The sequence below is a fragment of the Gekko japonicus genome, unplaced genomic scaffold, assembly GCF_001447785.1.
Source record: "Gekko japonicus isolate JY-2015 unplaced genomic scaffold, Gekko_japonicus_V1.1 scaffold1306, whole genome shotgun sequence".
NCBI lineage: Eukaryota > Metazoa > Chordata > Lepidosauria > Squamata > Gekkonidae > Gekko > Gekko japonicus.
This window is the reverse complement of record NW_015165278.1, coordinates 215,570-236,818: the sequence shown is the minus strand read 5'-3', so window position 1 is coordinate 236,818 and position 21,249 is coordinate 215,570. Positions and strand designations below refer to the sequence as shown.

At 46.0% G+C, this 21,249-nt stretch overlaps 1 protein-coding gene across 1 annotated transcript in view; it reads left to right on the top strand.

Annotated features, from left to right (window-relative positions):
• HEPHL1 (hephaestin like 1) overlaps positions 1–21,249 on the top strand; it is a 53,057-nt gene that overhangs the window by 11,550 nt on the left and 20,258 nt on the right. Inside the window, exons 5-12 of the mRNA XM_015410280.1 lie at positions 3,903–4,157; positions 5,705–5,873; positions 8,346–8,485; positions 11,198–11,329; positions 13,774–13,985; positions 14,881–15,031; positions 18,091–18,303; positions 19,631–19,844. Coding sequence (XP_015265766.1) covers positions 3,903–4,157; positions 5,705–5,873; positions 8,346–8,485; positions 11,198–11,329; positions 13,774–13,985; positions 14,881–15,031; positions 18,091–18,303; positions 19,631–19,844 — 1,486 coding nt within the window. The remainder of the gene's footprint in view (positions 1–3,902; positions 4,158–5,704; positions 5,874–8,345; positions 8,486–11,197; positions 11,330–13,773; positions 13,986–14,880; positions 15,032–18,090; positions 18,304–19,630; positions 19,845–21,249) is intronic.

Below are 21,249 nucleotides of genomic sequence, written 5' to 3'. Positions count from 1 at the left end.
TCTCCAGAGGGACTGATCTCTGTCACCTGGAGATCAACTGTGTAATTCTGAGAGATTTCAATGCTCCATGTGGAGGTCGGCATCCCTATTTCTCCGGTAGGGTGAAAGAACCTCATAAAACCTCTCCCAGGCCGGGATCTGGACCAGTGTTTTGACAGCAGTTGCTTTCTCATCTAACAACCACTGTCCTGGAGCCTGGCATCAGGGTGGGCATATGCCTCTCCTGGCTTACAGCTCTGCACAGATCTGGGAGAAACCCGACATGTTGATTCTGTCCTCTTAAGCGGAGGGGGGGGGCTCTGCTCCTACCGGTTCCTATCACCTTCATGGGCACACGACTGTCAGCTGGAAGACACCAAACTTCAAAGGGTTACTGATAGAAATTAAGCTGTTTATTGGAAGGGCTATTGCACAATACATTACAGAAGCCAAATGCAAAGTCGGAACTGAACCAGATGTATAGTACATGAATACGTATGACAGCGGGGTACAGTCGTGTACCCGCTGGGGTGATAGGAACCTTTAGGAACAGGGGACTTCTGCTTAAAGGGATCGGATGAACATTGGTGCATTGGCCAGGAAACGCGAGCATTAGTGGAACAGTAATCTTAATTGGGCAAGGTCATGGCAGACTGGTATGTTGTTTCTTGACTTTTACATTGTTCCTCAGCTGTTGTCTGGGCGACTTCAAGGCTGTGAGAAGTCTGTGATTTTTAATTTCTGTAGAGTACTTACTCGGGGCAGGGTCTAAGGCTGTTTCTTGTGTCTTTTGCCCTGCGGTAGGCCAGGAGAGATATGGGGACCTGTTTTTGTGGAACATAAATTGGAATACTTAATTTAAAATTTAAGTTAGTATTCCAGCTGACATACCAATTTTGGGGCTCCTTCATAAGTGTTCTCTTCAAAGACGTCATATATATGCAGTTCATCCTGTTCTTGTGTCGTTCCCCCCCCCCAGAGATCAGACACACAACTGAGACTTTATTTTCATTTAAAAGCCCTCTGTTCAAACATTTCCCCCAAAATATGCCATCTCTCAAGGTAGATTAGATATAGCTCAACATCTTCACCTTCATGAAAATCTGGGAAGTGTTTATCGTCCTTTTTTGGATACTTGAGAGTGAAATATATCCCCCCACCCCACACACACGTTCTTTACTTCTCAAAGCTATCTCATGGGCTCACTTGTGGGCATTCTATTTGATTTGTAAGTGAAGATTCGCCATATTGCATCCTTTCCTTTGTCTTTCACAGTAAAGCCACGCCCATATTGGATATATTTGTTAGTTAGTGTAGCAAAGTAGTACAGTCAGGAGATTGTGGAATCGTATGCAGCAAACAAGACCTGTCACAGCTCATTAGAAGACGTTTGAGAGACTTTGACTACGAGAGCACGTTGATTAGAGCCCGCAGAGTGTGCTCAACCTTTTCAGTGGGCATTCAGCCTCCAACTACAATGCCAAACTACTTATCTGAGATGATACTTCCAAAGTATACAAGGACATTCTTGCTACCATGCCTGCATTAGAACATAAGAACGTAAGAGATGCCAATGCTGGATCAGGCCAAAGGCCCATCCAGTCCAACACTCTGTGTCACACAGTGGCCAGAAATACCAGGTGCCATCAGGAGATCCACCAGTGGGGCCAGGACATCAGAAGCCCTCCCACTGTTGACCCCCCAAGCACCAAGAAGACAGAGCATCACTTGCCCCAGAGTCCCTATCTGTACCTTGTTGCTAATATCCACTGATGGACCTCTGCTCCATATGCTTATCTAATTCCCTTTTGAAGCCATCCATGCTTGTAGCCGCCACCACTTCCTATGGCAGTGAATTCCATCTGTTAATTACTCTTTGGGTGAAGAAGTACTTCCTTTTATCTGTTCTAACCCGACCACTCAGCAATTTCATTGAGTGCCCATGAGTTCTTGTATTGTGAGAAAGGGAGAAAAGTACCTCTTTCTCTACCTGCTCTATCCCATGCATAATCTTATAAACCTCAATCATGTCACCCCTCAGTTGTCGTTTCTCTAAGCTAAAGAGCCCTAAGCACTTTAACCTTTCCTCATAGGGAAAGTGTTCCAACCCTTCTATCATTCGAGTTGCCCTTTTTCCAAAGCTATAATATTCTTTTTAAGGTGTGGTGACCAGAACTGCACACAGTATTCCAAATGAGGTCGCACCATTGATTTATATAGGGGCATTATGATATTGGCTGATCTGTTTTCAATACCCTTCCTAATAATCCCCAGCATAGCATTGGCCTTTTTTATTGCAGTCACACACTGTCTCGACATTTTCAGTGAGTTATCTACTACAACTCCAATATCTCTCTCTTGTTCAGTCTCTGCCAGTTCAGACCCCATCAATTTGTAATTGGGCAGGGGGTTGAAGTAGATGGTCTGTATGGCCCCTTCCAACTTTATGATTCTGTGATTCTATAATGCCCTACCTTCAGCTGTGATGTCAGGAAGATTTAATGGGATTTCATACTCAGATCAACTCTGTAATTGCGGCAGCAGTAAAATTGACTCTGTGGATCATATTTTGCATGATTGTCCCAAATGTTCAGCTCTACGAGATGAACTGATCTCCCCTTTATTTAATCAGAACTTCCTCTCTCCAGAAGCAGAATCATCCTGCTTACTTAGAGACAAAGACACATAAACCACCCTGCGTGTGGCAAAATTTCTAGCAGCTGTTGTCACATCACATGAGAACTTTTGCAGTAGCAGCCTTTACATTCTTCCACGTTTTCCTCTGGAACAAGGTGTGTTGTGGGATGAGGGTTTGCTGTTTATGACTCCGGTTGCGAAAACAGTAAAGATAATAAATAAACACAATATGCAGCAAACTCACTTCAGGCAAGTAGATTGCAAAAACGATAAAACTTTGATTGAAATACATTCACATCTATTTTGTAGCAGAAAAAAAGAAGCCCAATCTAAAGACTACGGCCCCTGCCACACGGCAGGGGAAAAGCCTCTTAAGGCGCGGCTTTTAAAAGCCGCGCCAACGTTGAGACGCCGCGGCGGGATCCCACGGATGCGCGATCAAACACCGGGGAGAAAACACGGCCCCAATCGGGAGCCGGCCAAACTGCGCATGTCGGAGCATGCGCAGTTCGACTCTGGGCCGGGGTTGTGCCGGCGCAAGGAAGCGCCGGCGATCAAACGCCCGGCTTGCCGCGCAGCTACAGAATGAACCACCAAGGTAGGTGGTTGCAAGTTGCGCCGGCTTTTCCGGGGAAAGGGCCAGTTCGGGTACGGAAGCAGGACGCTTCCCAGATGTTGTGGTGTGATCGCACTGCTTTGATCCGCCCCCGAACTGTCCCGCAACTGGCCCAAATCCCCTCGTGTGGACGGGACCTACGTTTCCCTATGACAAGCGGCTAGGTAATCCAGCTTCACGTGCGTGGATGAATGCTTGCTTAGGTATATCCCTGGCATGGAATCACAGGAGAGGCCGGCAGAAGCGTCTTATCTGTTGCGAGACCACAAGGAGAGCGAAAACACGAAAGGCCCAGGAAGAGGAGAGGGGAGTCTAAGAGAAGCTCCCAGCTTAGAGAAGGAGAGGCCTCCTGTCCAGTAAGAAGATAAGATATAGACACAATCTGGTTCTCAAAGAGAAATAGAGTGCCCCCCCCTCCCGGTTTGCCGGGATGCTGAGTTGCCAACAATCCAGAGCAAAGCTGCATTCCCTGCCACATTTGAAGAAACCTCATTGTACCCACCTGAGCACTGACTGCACTGGAGGATTGTGTTTTACACAAACACTCAAAGTCTGGTTGCTCACAGGGCGCCAGTTTTTTTTGTTTTTTGTTTTGAGAAAGAATATGTTTGCTGTTTGAAAGTGAATGTACCCGTCTTCTAACTTATTCTCTTCTATTTTGTATTGAAAGCAATTAATGGCTATTTCTTTGGAAACATCCCTGGCCTGGAGATGTGTGCTGGTGAACGGATATCCTGGCATATGATTGGGATGGGGTCTGAGTTTGACATTCACTCCGCTCAGTTCTTTGGCCACACCTTCGTTAATCAAGGACACCGGGCAGATGTCGTCAGTCTGTTTCCAGCCACCTTTGTTACAGCAGAAATGATGGTGGAGAAAGTTGGGAAGTGGCTCTTAACCTGCCAAGTTGCTGAACACACACAATGTACGGCAATTGATCAGCAAGCTGAAGATTCTGTATTACAATTAAGTGACGATTGTGATAATTCCCTTGTTTGGTGTAGTGGTTAGGAGCGTGGACTCTAATCTGGGAGAACCGGGTTTGATTCCCTGCTCCTCCTCATGCAGCTGCTGGCATGACCTTGAGTCAATCTCAAGTTCGTTCAGAGCTGTTCTCTCAGGAGCAGTCCTTGAAAGAGCTCTCTCAGCCCCACCTACCTCACAGGGTGTCTGTTGTGGGGAGGGGGAGGGAAAGGAGATTGTAAACCGCTCTGAAACTCCTTCAGGTATAAATCCAATCTGTTTTTCTTCTTTTAAAATTTTTTCTTTCTTTAAATTGATACAAATAATTCAGTCAGGCAGCACACATCTCTAATTTAAAAATTAAACCAGACTAGAGACTCCCAGACTAGAGTCTACGCTCCTAACCATGACACCAAACTGGCTCTCCCTTTTACCCCCTGTGTTTATGTGGAAACTGTCTCCAGTGGGCATGCCATTTATATTCTATGCCATGTCTATAATATTTATTTTTTATTTATGTACTTATTTTATTTATAGCCTGCCTTTCTCCCCAGTGGGGACCCAAAGCAGTATTCTCCACCATTTTATCCTCTCAACAACCCTATGAGGTATGTTAGGTGGAGAGACTGGCCCAAGGTCAGCCATCTGCCTTCCATGTCCATGCGAGGTCCATGCTAGGATCCCAGATTTTTCTGGGCTTCTACTCGCCTCAGCAGCCATTTTCAACCCCAAGAAAGTTTATTCCTGGGGTCATGGGACCAGTGTGGAGGAACAGCCATGTCATTTGGAAGGCTGCAGTGGGGAGTGGGTGAAAGGGGTGAAATAGCTAGTTCCTTTCCATCATAAGCGCTCCAGTCATGCAAGACGCAGAACAGAGAGATTTTGCCCCGTTCCCTCTCCTCTTGACCCATATTGTTGTTGTTGTTTTGTTGTTGTTGTTGTTGATGATTTAGATTTATTAATCACCCTATTCCAGCTTGTGCCAGGCTCTGGGCGATGTACAAGGCATGATGCCGTAAAATATACAAAAACATAAAAATTACAATACAGAATAAAAATCTAAGATGGCGATTTTCCTATATTATTTGTCCCAATTCCAGACTATCGAGCCCTCTTCTGGGCAGGGGGAAAGAGAGCTCAGAGCAAAAAAGCTATGGTTTCATCGTGGTCCTGTGATCCTGGGAATAAACTTTCCCAGGATCTGAGATTGCTGCTAGGAGAGGGGAAAGCTGTGAAGATTGATGACCACCAGTCATTTTTGATGACAGATCATGGGTTATGACCCTGTGGGTTCGAATCCCCACTCCACCGTGAAAGTCTTTGGTGATGTCAGGCCGGTCACTCACCGCCTTTTCTGATTAACCTGCTTCACAGGGTCCTTGACAAAAATAAAGTGATTGGGGGAGAAATGCCCTGACCTGCATGGGGGAAGGGGTGGAATAAAAATCTTATATAAAGAAATCGTAACAAAACACCAGCTTTACAACCCCTTCATTTTGTGCTCCGCAGCTGGTATGAGGGGATTTTACAACGTTAGGACATGTGACCAAAATGAAACGAAGCCTGTACAGAAAGGTCAGGAGAGAAGATACTTCATCGCGGCTGAAATGATTCTGTGGGATTATGGACCGGATGGGGTTGACCAATTCACTGGAAAACCTTTAAACGCTACAGACAGGTACGTTTCTGGTTTATTTCTGAGAGGTATTTTAAAGCAAAAGCTGAGCTTCTTGGTGTTCTGTATCAGAACAGAACAGAAACCTTTATTGGCATAACATAAGTAAACCAGGCAAGGAAAAGTTTAAGGGGTAGTACAAGAACAACATCAACCAATATTCCCGATATTCCAAAATACAAGACAATCCTAACATGATTTACAAGAGTTACAGAGTATTACTCTTGACTTCCATACGTAGGTCAAACATTCAGCAACAGATAGTGTTATTGCTGGGCTCTTGTCTGCTAAAAAAAAAATTAAACCCCTTTCCAGAAAATCTCTCTGCGAAGGGAGAAAAGGGTGAATCAAGATATTGCGCATAACGGAGTATTTGGGACAGCGGAGAAGGATATCATATCAAACATCTCTAAAATATGTGGCTTGTCGTAATTCAGCCAGTGGTTCTCAAACTGTGGGGTGCAACTCAAAAGTGGGCTGAGAATTGAAGACCAGAAGGGAAGAGGTGGAATAGAAATTTTTTTTGGGGGGGGGATTGAACTATATGCTTACTTTCCTGTCAAACCTAAATTTCATTTACTTTGAACAACATAAAATGCATCGTTTATAATTGAGTATATCAAAATTGTACTACTTGGCAAATCTATGGAATTGAAAAGCATAAATAGCTTCAGTTTCTTTAAGAAAAACTGCAATTGTATCTAATATTTGAGAAGGGTTTATAAACTGCTGCACCATGTGCTAACACGGCACACATATTTTTAGTTTTTGCCATCTGAGAGGTAAGAGAAAGTAAAAGTTGAAGGTACAAAATGGATTTTGTAGGAAACAAAAGAAGTTTTATTGTTTTGGACAGAAACTTTCATAAAACTTACAATAGGTAGTACTGCCAGCATGGTTGGATATTAAATTTATGAAAGCACTGAACTCTTTAATAATGTATTATCATTGAACATATTATAGTTTAGTAATTATTGCCAAAATTATTACATGTAAACAAAAAATCTTGAAAATGTTGGATTTGTCTACAGTATAAAGAATTGTTTTTTGCGCTCCCCCAGTATTTCCATTGTGAAAATTAAGGAAAGTCCTCAGACTTTTTCCACAGCCTACATTTGGAATGAGTGAAATCCTTTGTTAGAAGAGGTTTTCCTCACGCAAAAAGAGGAAAATAATTCGTAGAAATTTTTTCCCCAGAGTGCCTCAAAAAAAAATTCCCAGTTTTCCCAGTTGAAAAATTGAAGGTGCCCTCAGACTATTTCATGTTATGCATTTTGAATGCGAAAAACCTCCCTTTAGGGAGCATTTTACTCATTCTCAAGGAGAAAATATCTCATTGGAGTTTCTTTTCAGTATTCCCCTCAATTTTCCAATTTTTCCATCACAGTTTTTTTTAAAGACCTTTAAGAGAAAATCCCCCAGTTTTTCCTATTCCCTCCCAGCCTTTCGTATCTCTAGTTAGGGTCACCAACCTCCAGGTGGTCGCTGGGAATACAACTCATCTCCAGGCAACATAGATTAGGTCACCTGGAGAAAATGGCAGCTGTGAGAGAGGACTCTGTGGCATTGTACCCTACTGAGTCCCTCCCATTGCCAAATCCCGGCCTCCTAAAACTCCACACACACACACACCAGATTTCCAGGTATTTCCCAACCCAGAGGTGGCAATCATGCTAGTCCGGAGCTTTTCGGAGGAAAGGTAACATAAAAGGGAAACAAATACTTACATTTGTAGCCAGGGGTCATTTCGCAGAAAAAGAGCTAGGGGAACTCATTAGCATAACTCATTAGCATATGCCACACCCCCTGACATCAGGGGCCCGGCGGTGGACCTGCAAGGCCAGCGGGAGTGCGAGGAAGCCCCGCCAAGGCCCTCCCTGGCCCCAGGCAGGCAGGGGTGGGGAGAGGCGGGGAGGAAGCAACTTACCCTCCCTCTTCTCCTGCCTCCTCCTGGCTGAATGAGGGCCGGAAGCGGGGCGGCCGGAAGCAGGGGGCGGGGCTTCGTCATGTGCCCCGCCCCCCTACACCTCACCCGGGGGAACTGCGTTCCCCCGCGTTCCCCCCCGAAATGACCTCTGTTTGTAGCCCTCTGTTACCTCAGAGACTCAAGGCAGATTACAACTAAAAACAATGCTGTAAGGACAATACATAGGGTTGCCAACTCCAGTTTGGGAAATATCTGGCGTTTGGGGGTGCAGCCTGGGGGAGCACAGACTCTAATCTGAGTGAACAGATTTTGATTCCTCACTCCTCCACATGCAGCCATCTGGGTGACCTTAGGTGAGTCACAAGTTCTCTCAGAGGTGTTCTCTCAAGAGCAGTTCTCGAAAGAGTTCTCTCAGCCCCACCTGCCTCACAGGGTGTCTGTTGTGGGGACAGGAAGGGAAAGGAGATTGTAAGCCCCTCTGAGACTCCTTTGGGTAGTGAAGGGCGGGGTATAAATCCAATCTCTTCTTCTTCTTTGTGCTTTCACAGTGATTCAGCACCTTTCTTTAGACAAGGAATTGATCGGATAGGAGGTCGCTATTGGAAAGTTCACTATGTCCTGTACACAGATAGAAAGTTTGCCAGAAGAAAGGAGCAACCTGAATCGGCCACCCATCTTGGCATACTTGGTATGGTTTATAATTTCAAGTTTTGAGTTTTCCTATTCTAAAGGTTTCAAACACACCGTTCCCACAGAGACATGCATTTTTCTGAGAATATTTCCCCACCAAAGTAATACCCAGGTATGGTAAGACTCTGAGTTGGTTCTCAAAAGGGCTATAAACTTGTGGCTGGAATTGTACCAATTTGGGGACTGATTGAACCTTTTCCTGGTTTTCTTATATGAAGGGCATTGTTATTTTATGGAAGAACATTCAGTCATTTGTGTATTAACCTGCAATTCGAGGGTACAAAGAGACAAAATAGAGATCTCAGATCTCCATCAACCCATAAACAGTAAATTGGGCATGCGCAAAGCCACCACTTGGAATGGAAGAGGGAGTTTATTCCTACTCATCCTCAAAATTGAGGTCCCTGTGCCATTAGCATTTTTAAAGGGGGGGGGAGGTGTCCTTTTAAAACCTCTTTCCTTTAAAGTTTTAATAATAGTGCCTGAAGTTCAGCTTCAATTAGCAAAACTCAACAGGTAAAGAAGGGTTAAATCTCCTTTTCCCTCAGGGCCCAACCTGCATTTCTGCTGTGCTCACAGGCAATTTACCATTTACAGACTGACAGAGATCATGCATCTCCACTGTTATCACAGGCTGGCTGTCTCAGTGAGAACTAGTTCGAGACTGTGGTATAGGTCATTTCTGTAGTTTTAAGGGAAATAATGAATTCCTTTCATAGCAGTAGCTCTGTGGGAGGGGAGGGGGAGGGCTAGGTGAAATAACTCCAGCTCATCTAACCCCTGAGACAAACAGCCCCTTCAAATATATTTATTGTTTGAGACTGACTCTCCAAGTTTCCCATCAGCAACTAGCTGGGCTGCATTCTGGGAAAGAAGGAGACAAAAGAAAGCACTTCACTGTTGCCTAGTGACTCCCATTCTCTTCTGCTTTTAAGGTTGAGGTGAGAAGCAAAAAACCATATAGGGCCCTGAGCACACGGGCCGGATATCGCAGGGGGGAGGTGTGGCTAATTGCCCCAGTGCAGTTTGATCCGCGATTACGCGATCAGACGCGCCGGCGGCACAGTACTGGTCCTTCCCTCGGTGCCAGCGGGTAAACGAGGGACCTGAGGGGAATGCCGCGTACCGGCGCGATCACACAACGGGTGTCTGGAGGTAGCCCGTGGCAAACGTTTACTAGTACCTTGGAGGTACCAGTTTTTAAATGCGCATTGTCGGCGGTAAGCCACGGGAGCGCTCCACTTCCCAGATGTTGGGGTGTGATGTTGGGGCACCCGGATAATCCGCCCACCTTCCGTGCCTCTCCCGCGGCAACTTTGCCGTGTGACCGGGGCCTAGATATGGCTTTGTGGAAGAGATGGATTTTGATGAAAGAGAGCTAGCTATGACTCCATGTAGGTATTCTGGAAGGGGGTTCCAGGCATAGGGGGGAAGCAAGGGAAAATTGATGTAGTCATGATGCAGACTGTGGCTTTGTTGCCATTAGAATGGGATAATTAATTATTATATGGCAGTCTGTACTATAACCAGGGCCCAACTATAACCAGGAGATCCTAAGATTGTCTGGCAGCCCGAAATTCTAGCTCTTTTATTGTTATGCACCACTAAGTGGTGAGCTAGACTTGTTTTTAAGGCAAGAGACATTTCGGAGGTGGTTTGCCATTGCCTGCCTCTGCGTCACGCCCCTGGTATTCCTTGAAGGTTGTGCTTCCAAATACTAGCCAGGGCCGACCCTGCTTAGCTTCTGAGATCTGATGGGATTGGGATAGCCTGGGCTCTCCAGGTCAGAGTGCCCTTAGAAGTAATAGAGATAATGCCTTATCTGTCATAAGAAGTAAAATTTCTAAATAAATAAATAAATCAGCATCTGTGACAAGCAGCTTCACTTTTATGGCACTCTCTCCTGGGAGATACTCCAGCAGATATGTGCTGCTGGAGCTTTCAGATATCTTTTTTCTTCTGCCAGGTTTTCAGTGTATACCTGAGATCTGATGAGATTGGGATAGCCTGGGCTATCCAGGTCAGAGTGCCCTTAGAAGTAATAGATATAATGCCTTATCTGTCATTAGAAGTAAAATTTCTAAATAAATAAATAAATCAGCATCTGTGACAAGCAGCTTCACTTTTATGGCACTTTCTCCTGGGAGATTCCAGCAGATATGTGCAGCTGGAGCTTCCAGGTATCTTTTTTCTTCTGCCAGGCTTTCAGTGTATATGTTGCTGCGACTGAAGACCAGTTTTAGAGGTTGTTCCTCTCTAAGATTGCCGACCTTGGGAGGGGAAGGGAAAGGAGTTTGTAAGCCGCTCTGAGACACCTTTGGGTAGTGAAGGGCGGGATATAAATCCAATCTCTTCTTCTTCTTCTTCTTCTTCTTCTCCTGGAGAAAATGGCTGCTTTGGAGGGTGGACTCTGTGGCATTATACTTGGTTGAGGTCCCTCCCTTTCCCTCCCCAAATCCTGTCCTCCCCAAGCTCTAACCCCAAATCTCCAAGCATTTCCTAATCTGGAGATGGCAACCCTGTATGTCTAGAGTTTTATTACTCTCTTCGGTTTCAACAGCTTGTCGCTGGATTTAAAGGCATTCTATTGGATTCAGCTGATTCTTTTGCATGTTGTAAACGGCTTGTACACGATAAGTAATAATTCTCCACTGGAGCAGTAGGAAACTTTGTTGTTTTAATTTGGCATGTCCTGTCTCCTGTTTTCCAGGCCCAGTTATCAAAGCTGAAGTTGGAGACACAATTTTGGTTACTTTTGCCAACAAGGCAGACCGCAACTTCAGCCTCATGCCGCACGGTGTGGCCTTCGACAAGTCATCAGAAGGAGCCCCTTATTTGGATGGTAAGTTGCGACAGTATTTGATGATGAAGCCATCGTCAGGTTTCCAAAACTACTGGGGACATTTTGGCTCTTACTAATTGGTTATTAATTTCATTTTGGAACATTCCTGTTTTGGTCCTGTAGAGGACCCGTCACCCTGACCTGGATGACGCTGGCTAGGCTGAGCTGGTCAAATCCTGGAAGCTAAGCAAGGTCGGCCCTGGTTAGTATTTGGATGGGAGACCAACAAGGAAGTCCAGGGTCACTACGCAGAGGCAAGTGATGGCCAACCACCTCTGGAAAGTCTCTTGCCTTGAAAACACATTCTCAGTGCCCTGCCTCAGTTCCTAGCTAGTTTTAAACATTTAAGAGGAAGTGTGGGGCTTGAGCCCTGACTTGGGTAGCCCAGGCCAGGATAGCTTGATCTTGTCATATCTTGGCCAGCTAAACAGTGTCGGCCCCGGTTAGGGCTTGGATGGGAGACCACCAAGGAATACCAGGGTCGCTATGCAGAGCCGGGCAATGGCAAACCACCTCTGTTCGTCTCTTGCCTTGAAAACTCCACGGGGTCACATTAAATCAGCTACAACTTGACGACGCTTTCCACCATCAGAGGACGAGTCTACAGTTTTATTGTATTTATTTTATTAGATTTCTATCCCGCCCTGCCCACATTGTAGGGTCAAGGAGGGTTCGTTATATATAGTTGCATGGTGAAGTTCCCCACTCCTGCCACCACTGACTTCGAGCTCAGTCAGTCATGCCTAAAGTAAAGGTAAAGGTTCCCTTGCTCGAAAGCCAGTCGAGTCCTACTCTAGGGTTGCGGTGCTCATCTCCGTTTCAAAGCCGAAGAGCCAGCGCTGTCCGAAGATGTTTCCGTGGTCATGTGGCCGGCTATGACTAAACACCAAGGCGCACGGAATGCTGTTACCTTCCCACTGAAGTGGTACCTATTTATCTACTTGCAATTTCTTGCTTTCGAACTGGTAGGTTGGCAGGAGCTGGAACTAGAGACGGGAGCTCACTCCGTCATGCGGCACACTTGGGGCTCGAACTGCTTGACTACCGACCTTCCACAGCCTGCAGTTCAGCATCTTAACCACTTGAGCCACCGCAGTTCCTTCAGTCATGCCTACAGCAGTTTATAATCCAGGTTTTTAAAAAAGAATCTTGAAAAACAGACTAAAACAACATGCTAAAAATAGCTTTCACAAGACCAGGTAACCATCAAGTGGAAAAAAATCAACCTGATTCAGCCAGAATTGATTTGATTTATTAGATTTTTTATCCCACTGTCCTGGCCGAAGCCAGCTCAGGGCGATTTACACAAGAGCAGAATAAAATTTCCAATGTAATATAAAATTATCAAACATCACTTAATACAAATAACAAAGCTAAAATTCACACTTTTTTTTTCTGATTGAATGTAATGGTGGCATACATTTCCTAATAGTTGTCCTGAATTTGTCAGAGCATCTCCCTTATATATATAAAAGCCGAATGGTGGTGGCACTTCTCTAGAACATTCCACACGCTCCGGAATTGGTTGGTGCCCTGGTGTGTCACTCAGAATCTGTCCCTATCCACTGGCTACATTGCTTGAGTCTCGCCTCCAACATTCTAAACAGTTTGCTGTTCCTCTCCCCCCCATAGCCAGTCAGAACACAGAGGTTATTTGCATATGCAGCCTCATTGGCCTTTGCCTCGGAACACAGAGGTCATTTGCATATGCGACTTGATTGGCTTTTGCCTCTAACATTCTAAACAGTTTGCTGTTCTGAGGTAAAATGTGTCCAGTCTCCAGGTGAGGACTGGAGATCACTCAAAATTACAGCTGCTTTCCAGATGGCAGAGATCAGTTCCCCTGGAGAATATGGTGGACTCTGTATCCTTATATGCTGCTGAGGTGGGCCCCCCGTATGACAGCCAATGTGACGTAGCAGTCAGGGCTTCAGAGCATGGGAGAGGCTGCAGGTGTGTGGGGGGTGGAAAGCTGAAGAGTGAGGGGAAATAAAGGTAGGTTGATGATTGGCTGGGAAGGAGATAGGGTTGCCAACTCCGGGTGGGAAATTCCTGGAGATGTGAGGGATGGAGCATGGAGAGGGTGAGATTTCATGAGGCGTGAGACCTCAGACAGGTACAAAGCCATAAACTCCACCCTCCAAACCAACCATTCCCTTCTGGGGAACCATCATTGCCAATCTCCAGGTGAGGGCTGGAGATCACCCAAAATTACAACTGTCCTTTAGGTAGCAGAGATCAGTTCCTCTGGAGAAAATGGTGGACTCAGTGTCATTATACCCTGCTGAGGTCGCCACAGCAAATTGACACTGAGTGTCCAAGGCTGGGGAACCCGCCCAGAGCCTCTTTCTAGAGACCATTGTATTTATTTCCACAGTGGGCCTTTTTCCTAGTTAGTAATAACAGCTTTAGAAAGTACTTTTTCATCTTTCATTTGCTTTAAGGGCATCAGAAACCAGGATCCCATGTTGAAGTCGGTGAGACCTTTGAGTACAAGTGGAGCGTTCCCGAAAGCGTTGGCCCAACGGACAGCGATCCACCATGTCTCACTTACCTATATTATTCCGCAACTGATCCGGTGATGGACACCCAGTCTGGTCTTGTGGGGCCTCTACTCATCTGTAAGAAGGGTAATCTGGAACCTGATGGAAAACAGGTAGTGATAGGTCCATGTATTCAAGATGTCATACGCATATCAAAAACACTGATTGGTCTATGCATTGTGATTGAGAACATATAATGAAGCTGTGTGTGATGCAAACCTAGAATTCAGAACCTAGAAGGTTAAATGAATACTCATTAGAGGGCCCAGTATTAAAATAGCTGAACGTAGGACATAAATATATCAATTATACAAAAATTCATGTATTTATTACAGAATAGTTTAAAAACTACATTCAGTAATCTCAAACACAGACCTTATGTGACCTTAACGCAGAGTCACATAAGGTCTATATTTGAGATTAAATAAAGGTTTCCCTTGCTTGAAAGCCAGTGGAATCCGACTCTAGGGGGCGGTGTTCATCTCCGTTTCCAAGCCGAAGAGCCAGTGCTGTCCAAAGACTTCTCTGTGGTCATGTGGCAGGCATAACTAAACACAGAGGCGCACAGAATGCTGTTACCTTCCCACCAAAGCGGTATCTATTTATCTACTTGCAATTTCTTGCTTTCTAACTGCTAGGTTGGCAGGAGTTGGGGCCAGAGACAGGAGCTCACTCCGTCACGCAGCTCTAGGGTCTCGAATTGCCAAGCTACAGACCTTTCGGTCTGACTGCAGCTCAGCATCTTAACCTCTGAGCCCTATATTTGAGATTACTGTGTAATTTTAATTTGAATTGAGGCTGTATTGAGGCCTATATTTTTTGTTTTTAAACTACTTTGTAATAAATACATGTATTTTAATACTGGGCCCTCTAATTTAGATTCGTTTAACCTTCTAGGTTCTTAATTCATTCTTTTGGGTAAAGTTTTCTCTCCCCCTTTCTTGTCCCCCTTTTTACTGTGCAAATCTAGACCGGAACTGAAGAGCATATTTATTTTCTTGTCTACAGAAAGGAGTGGACAAAGAATTCTATCTGCTGTTTATGATCTTCGATGAGAATATGAGCCACTATATTGACACAAACATTGGTGCATTTACTGGCGATCCATCTAAGGTTGATAAGGAAGACGAGGATTTCCAGGAATCCAACAAAATGCACTGTATGTGGGGGGGGGGAGATCCGGAGGGCATTGACAGAACAGGTTTTCATCCTGGAAGAGGAGTTAGAGCAGAGTCAAATGTTTCCAACCTGGGGTTTCTATTGTAGTGGTAATACAGAGGCCAGGCTTTTGCAGGGAGAATCAGCAGGTTAGAAGAAGGTACTTAATCCTTTTTCCTGACCTGCAAATGCCCCCCAAACATGAAAAGTTTTTAAAAAAATTTCCCCCATCTGGGCTATAAAACCAGAAATGATTCTAGCTAGGAAGAAACTGCCCTGGGAATGCCATTTGGGCACGCACGTCACCTGGAAGTGACGTGACGACGCTGGGCACGCTGGGGGTGGGGCCACAACCATCCGAGGGAAAACCAGCGTGCCCGGCGTGGTCACGTCACTTCCGGGTGACATGCACGTTGGGGTGGGGCTCCCCCCAGGGCCCAATCTGCCACCAGCGGGGAACGGGCCTCTGGGGCGGGGGTTTCCCTGCCCCCTGGGGGGACTTGGCAAGCCTAGGGGAAATTTTGGGGAGGGGGAATTGGAATACACCTGATACTTACTTTCCCATCAAACCTAAATGCTTTTTGCTGATTTAGCAACATAAAATGTGTAATGTGTAGTGAATCTATAAAACCTTACTATTTGTCATATTGATAGAATTTAAAAGAGGAGCCCCACGATGGGGCCTGTGAGTACCGTGGTGCCCGCCGGTACCTTTCCTGGCGCCTGCGAAGGGTTTTTAGAAAGTGGGCAGGATGAGGTGGGGCATCTGCTGAGCAAGGCTTCTTAATGGCCATTGGAGATTTGATTGGCTGTGCAGATTTTTTTTTTTTAAATGTTGCTCCAGCAGCCGCCACCACCCCTGCACAAGGGTTTTCACTGTGTAATTGAAAGTCAGCTGCAGCAGCAGTCATTTTGTGGTTGCACCCACCACACCGTGGGCTTTTCTGCATTTTTAAAAATCGGTTCTGGCCCTATCCTGCTTCGGTTTATCCCCTGATTCCTGCACTCATTTTTGTGTCTTTAGCTTTCACTACACACACCCCCCCTTCCCCATTTTTTTCTCCTGGCTCTTTGGAGAGCACTTTTACCCTGATGCTTTTCTGGAAGCCAACTTTGAGTTGGTTTTTTCCTATTGGTTTTTATCAGTTTTCTTTGTCCCACCTACTTCCACCCACCTCCAACCCCACATTTTAATTACTGGACAGTTGCCATTGTTAAACCACTCCCTCCCCCTCCCCAAGACAATGATTTCCATTTTTTTAAAAGGCCCTACAATATAGATATAACACTGTAGTGTAGTAATGATAGTTTAAGCAGTTTCTCTGAACTCCCAGCTTTCATTTTTAAAAAGTAAGTCTCTAGCCTCTTCCCAGCAGAGATATATGCCTTTCCCCTTATATGCGAGGGAAGGGGGCACTCTCACACAGTCACAATAGGTAGGACTAGACACATGGAAGCCTGGGAGGGGGAGGGAATGGAAGAATTAAAAAAAAAAAATTCTGGTTTTTTTTCTGGACACCACCCCCCCTCGCAGCGCCCCGCCCCCCCCCGGTTTTCTAATGGAAAAATTGGGAAATCTGTGGTAGCACTAAAAAAACCCAACATTTGAAATATTTTCTCTTTTAGAATGAATAAAATGCTTCTTAAGGCAAGGGTTTTTTCATGCAGAATGTACAGCATGACAAAGTCTAAGGACATTTTCCATTTTTTCCAACGGAACAATTGGGAAATTTGGGGGAGTATTTGGAAAAAACCTGAAAGACTTACTTGGATCCAGTGATGCAGAAGAGAAAACATAAATGCGCTTAGCACAGTGCTGCTTGCACAAGCTCTTGTGCAACACCGAGCGCTTATCTCCCTATATATTCTAGTGCCCTGGAAATCAATTATACATCATCTTATGCAAGTAACTGGGGATACAATAAGGTGATTCAAGTGGCCTTTTTCTTGTGTGCCTGCTTTCACTCTAGCACAAGCAGCATTTTATACTGGGGGGCTTTTCCGCTTTCTCATTTTCCTTGTTTGTGTGTGGCACTTGCTTTGGGGGGAGGGGGGTCCTGTTCTTCATGTGTTTTGCTCCTTCTAGTGGTCAATTTGATATTATATCAACTTTAAGTCCAGCCTATCTCCCTGCGGTTTTAAACTGCAGTATTTGGAGCCCATGTGTTTTGCTCCTAATATCAAATTGACCACTAGAGGGAGCAAAACATGTGCAGAACAGGAAAAACCACCGACGCAACAAGAACAAACAAGCAAGGAAAATGTGACAGTAGAGAAGTCCTGGATCCAACCCATTATTCTCGTCATTATGTTAAACCAAGTTGTAAGAGAGCCATCCAGGATTACAGAGAAAGGAAGATACTTTACAGAACTGGGGTGGGGGAGATGGAGGGGGGAAGGAGGAACCTACAAGGAACCTACAACCTTCTTTACAAGTTACATATGTAAGAGAACTCTGACAGCCTGCTTATTCTCTGCAAAGGAATATCAGGAAGGGGAACTTTGGAGCAGGGAAGCAGGTTGTCTGTGTATGCACTCTGCCCATTCTCCCCTGCTGCTTTTTCCCACGCCATCCACCCCTACACTGATTGCCCGACAAGAGGTTCCACAAATAGGGCTCTTTTTGTAGCAGGAACTCCTTTGCATATTAGGCTGTAAGAAGAGCTCTGTAAATTCTTGGAGGATTGGCTACATTAGGGGTGTGTCGCCTAATATGCAAAGGAGTTCCTGCTACGAAAGGAGCCCACCATGCAACTGTGTTATCTGGAACCTCTGGTGGAGTTTAAGGGGGGAAAGGGCTGGGCAGCAGAAGAGATAAGCACTCACTTCCTTTGCTGCTTAACTTTTCCAAATTGGCCCCTCCCAACAGCTCTTTGAAGCAAATGTATTGTGTCAGGGTTTTCTGACATGGAATCATGTGGAGTAAGGAGTTGAGGCAGGATGAAACTGACCAGGGGAGAAAGTAGTACAGTGGGAAAGAGAAGTTCAAGGGCCGTTCACATTCGCAAATGCAGAAGAGGTGCAGGACCCTTCACATCCAAATTCCTTTTTCCCTTTCAGCTGTCAACGGGTACCTCTTTGGTAACTTGCCCGGCCTCACTATGTGCAAGAATGACAGTGTCTCTTGGCATGTGATTGGACTGGGTACCGTGGCAAACATGCACGGTATTTATTTCCAAGGGAGCACCATTCACTTGGGTGGAAGAAACAGAGATACCCTTGCCTTGTTCCCACATACATCGATGACAGCGCTGATGCAGCCAGACCAAGTAGGTAGGTTTGAGAAGCTAAATTTCCGTATTTTTATCTGTATGCTGCTCTTTGGCCTCAGGACCTCCCATCCTTCCCAAAGGTGCTTGCAATAAAATAGCCAAGTAAAACACACCACAAATCACAAGGCACAAGAAACCAATAGCTTATTAAAATATTGTTCCAGTAAAGTAATTTGAGGGTTTTTTCCCCCTGCTCGCATAAACCGAATGCACACCCCTACACTTTGCAATTATCCTCATCGTTTTTGTGTATGCCTTCAGAACATCCATTCATCAAAAGAATCTCTACACAGAAGCCATCTGGCAAAGTACATTCTACGGTGCTTCTAACATCTCAAGACCCAGTTTGGTGTAGTGGTTAAGAGTGCGGACACTAATCTGGGAGAACCGGGTTTGATTCCCCACTCCTCCATGTGCAGCTGCTGGTGTGACCTTGGGTCAGTCACAAGTTCTCTCAGAGCTGTTCTCTCAAGAGCAGGCCTCAAAAGAGTTCTCTGAGCCTCACCTACCTCACTGGGTGTCTCTTGTGGGGAGAGGAAGGGAAAGGAGGTTGTAAGCTGCTCTGAGGATCCTTCGGGTAGTGAAGGGCAGGGTATAAATCAGATCTTTTCTTCTTCTCTTCTGTATCTGAACTTTTAATAATACTTACCATTTAGATAGTGTGTTTCAAATGTCTGAAGGCTTCACAGACGTTATTTCAGTCATTCTTACAGTAGCCCTTTAGGGGAGGCCAGTAGACGAAATGTTTTTGCCCAGTTCACACTAATGGCATAACAGGCCATGATATAAACAATCCACAAAAATAACACGCAATCCCAGAACAGTCTGATATGAAAATATATATATACAGATGTATGCTAAATGCCCATAGACCAATACAATAATTGAAGAGACTAGCTTAAAGCCATAATATCATTTAGTGTCAGGTAATATAAAGAACGACCACTTTTTCCTTCACAGAAAAAATACAAAGGCCAATAACATTTCATATAGCGGTCTGCTCCAGACTCTCAAAGTCTGTATCCCTCTAACAGTCTTGTAGTTTCAAAGGTAGTCTGCTCCAAATTCAATCAATCAACACTTATTCCGGGTATTAAGTGTTTCAGACCTCTGGTCTTTCCTCAGGAACAAACCCTATATAGGAATCTTACATTCAGTGTGACTTTCAAGTTGACACTTTCATTAATTTACTTTTCTGTTAATCTACTCGGGCGCAAGGTCTCCTCACTTATTTCAAAACATGCTAGTGCTGCTGCCAAAGTTAAATGGACCCAAACAATCTATCTCTCTCTCTCACGTTCTTGATAAAAGTCGCCATTTCCTTTCAGGGACTTTCATGGTGGCTTGCGGAACATTTGACCACTTTACCGGTGGGATGAAGCATCGGTATAAGATTGAAGCCTGCCACAAGGGGTCTGAAGACAGGAAACAGTACGGAACCATCAGAACCCATTACATCGCTGCAGAAGAAGTGGAATGGGATTATGCTCCTGACAAGTCCTGGGCGGAGAAGAAGGCGAATCCCACGAGCAAAGAGGAAAGGTACCAACGGTTTGATTCGTGGGCTTGCTTTGAGATTCCAGAGAGCCCCCTTTCTCCATAGTCCTGATTCTGAGATGGCTGCACACGCAGGCAATAAGCATGCCACTTCTGAGAATCAAGTGAAATAAGTTGTTTGAAAAGCAGCTTCGATAAGATTATGTGTGCCACAAGAAAGCCTTGAGGGAAGAGGCATCAAGAGCTATAAGTGTGTACGTGTGTGCTCTCTAGTCACAACTGACTTACGGCGATTGTAGCCAGGGGCTTTCAGAGCAAGTCTGAAGCAGAGGTGGTTTACCATGGCCTTCCTCTGCAGAGCCTTCCCCTCCCAGTACTGACCCTGCTTAGCTTCTGGGACCTTACACCACGGGTGTTGAACTCATTTGTTACGAGGGCCAGATCTGCCATACATGTCACTTTGTCAGACCAGGCCATTGTCCCGCCGCGGGACTGGCGCAACCTGCGCCGGACCTTCGGTGAACCCTTCATGTGTAGAGGGTTCGGGGGGCGACGAAGGTTGCAGACACCAGGATCGAGGAGGAAGTGCAGGTGAGCGACTAGAGGACCCGGGAGACCCCACCCCACTCCCGCCGCGGCAATGGAGACCCCAGGGACGGAGGATAAAGGAGGAGATGGGGCCGGAGAAATGGTCCGAGATGGACGCCTTTCCTCGGCCACCAACACAAGGGGGACGTGCGTGATATCAAGGGCGAGACAGCTTGAGAAGCCCGACCTTACCCGAGAGAGAGAGTTTGGAGACGCCGCAGCAGCTGGCGTCTGTTCCCTCATCCTCGCCGGAAGTGGGCACTCCCCTGCACGCCCAGGCTCAGCATGAGAGACACGGGGAGTTGCAGGAGGGCGGGACTAGGGGAGGAACGCACCATAGGGATGAGGGAAAGGGTGATGGGCAGGTTAAGGAAGCAGTAGGAGTGCTGGTGAAGGACAGGGGGGTGTCACTGCGGGGCAGAGGAGGGATAAAAGGAGGGAAGCTGGAGAGTGCCGGGGAGGATATCGGAGGCGCCTGGCTAGACAAGCGAGAGAGTCGAGAACGTGGCTGGTGACCCCGAGGAAGGAGACTCGGGGAGTGACGAAACGTCTGAGGCACTTGCTTCCCTCCTACATCCTCCGCCAACACGGCAAGTGGGTTTACAAGGCCTGGGGGCACCCCAGAGGACGACAGACATGTGTGCCATAAAACGTAATGCCAGGTACCGGAGATAGAAACTGCACGAAGGACAGCAGCTGGTAAGCTCCAAGTTGTTGTATCCCCACTGCAAGGCCCCATGGGCTGGGAGGGGGGTGCAGAGGAAAAGCCATATGGGTGGAGAGCCAGCAGTGCAGCACTGAGCAGATGCTCCCACGCTGCTTGACTGCTGCAGATGAGGTTGTTCCCGCCATGCTGAAGTCA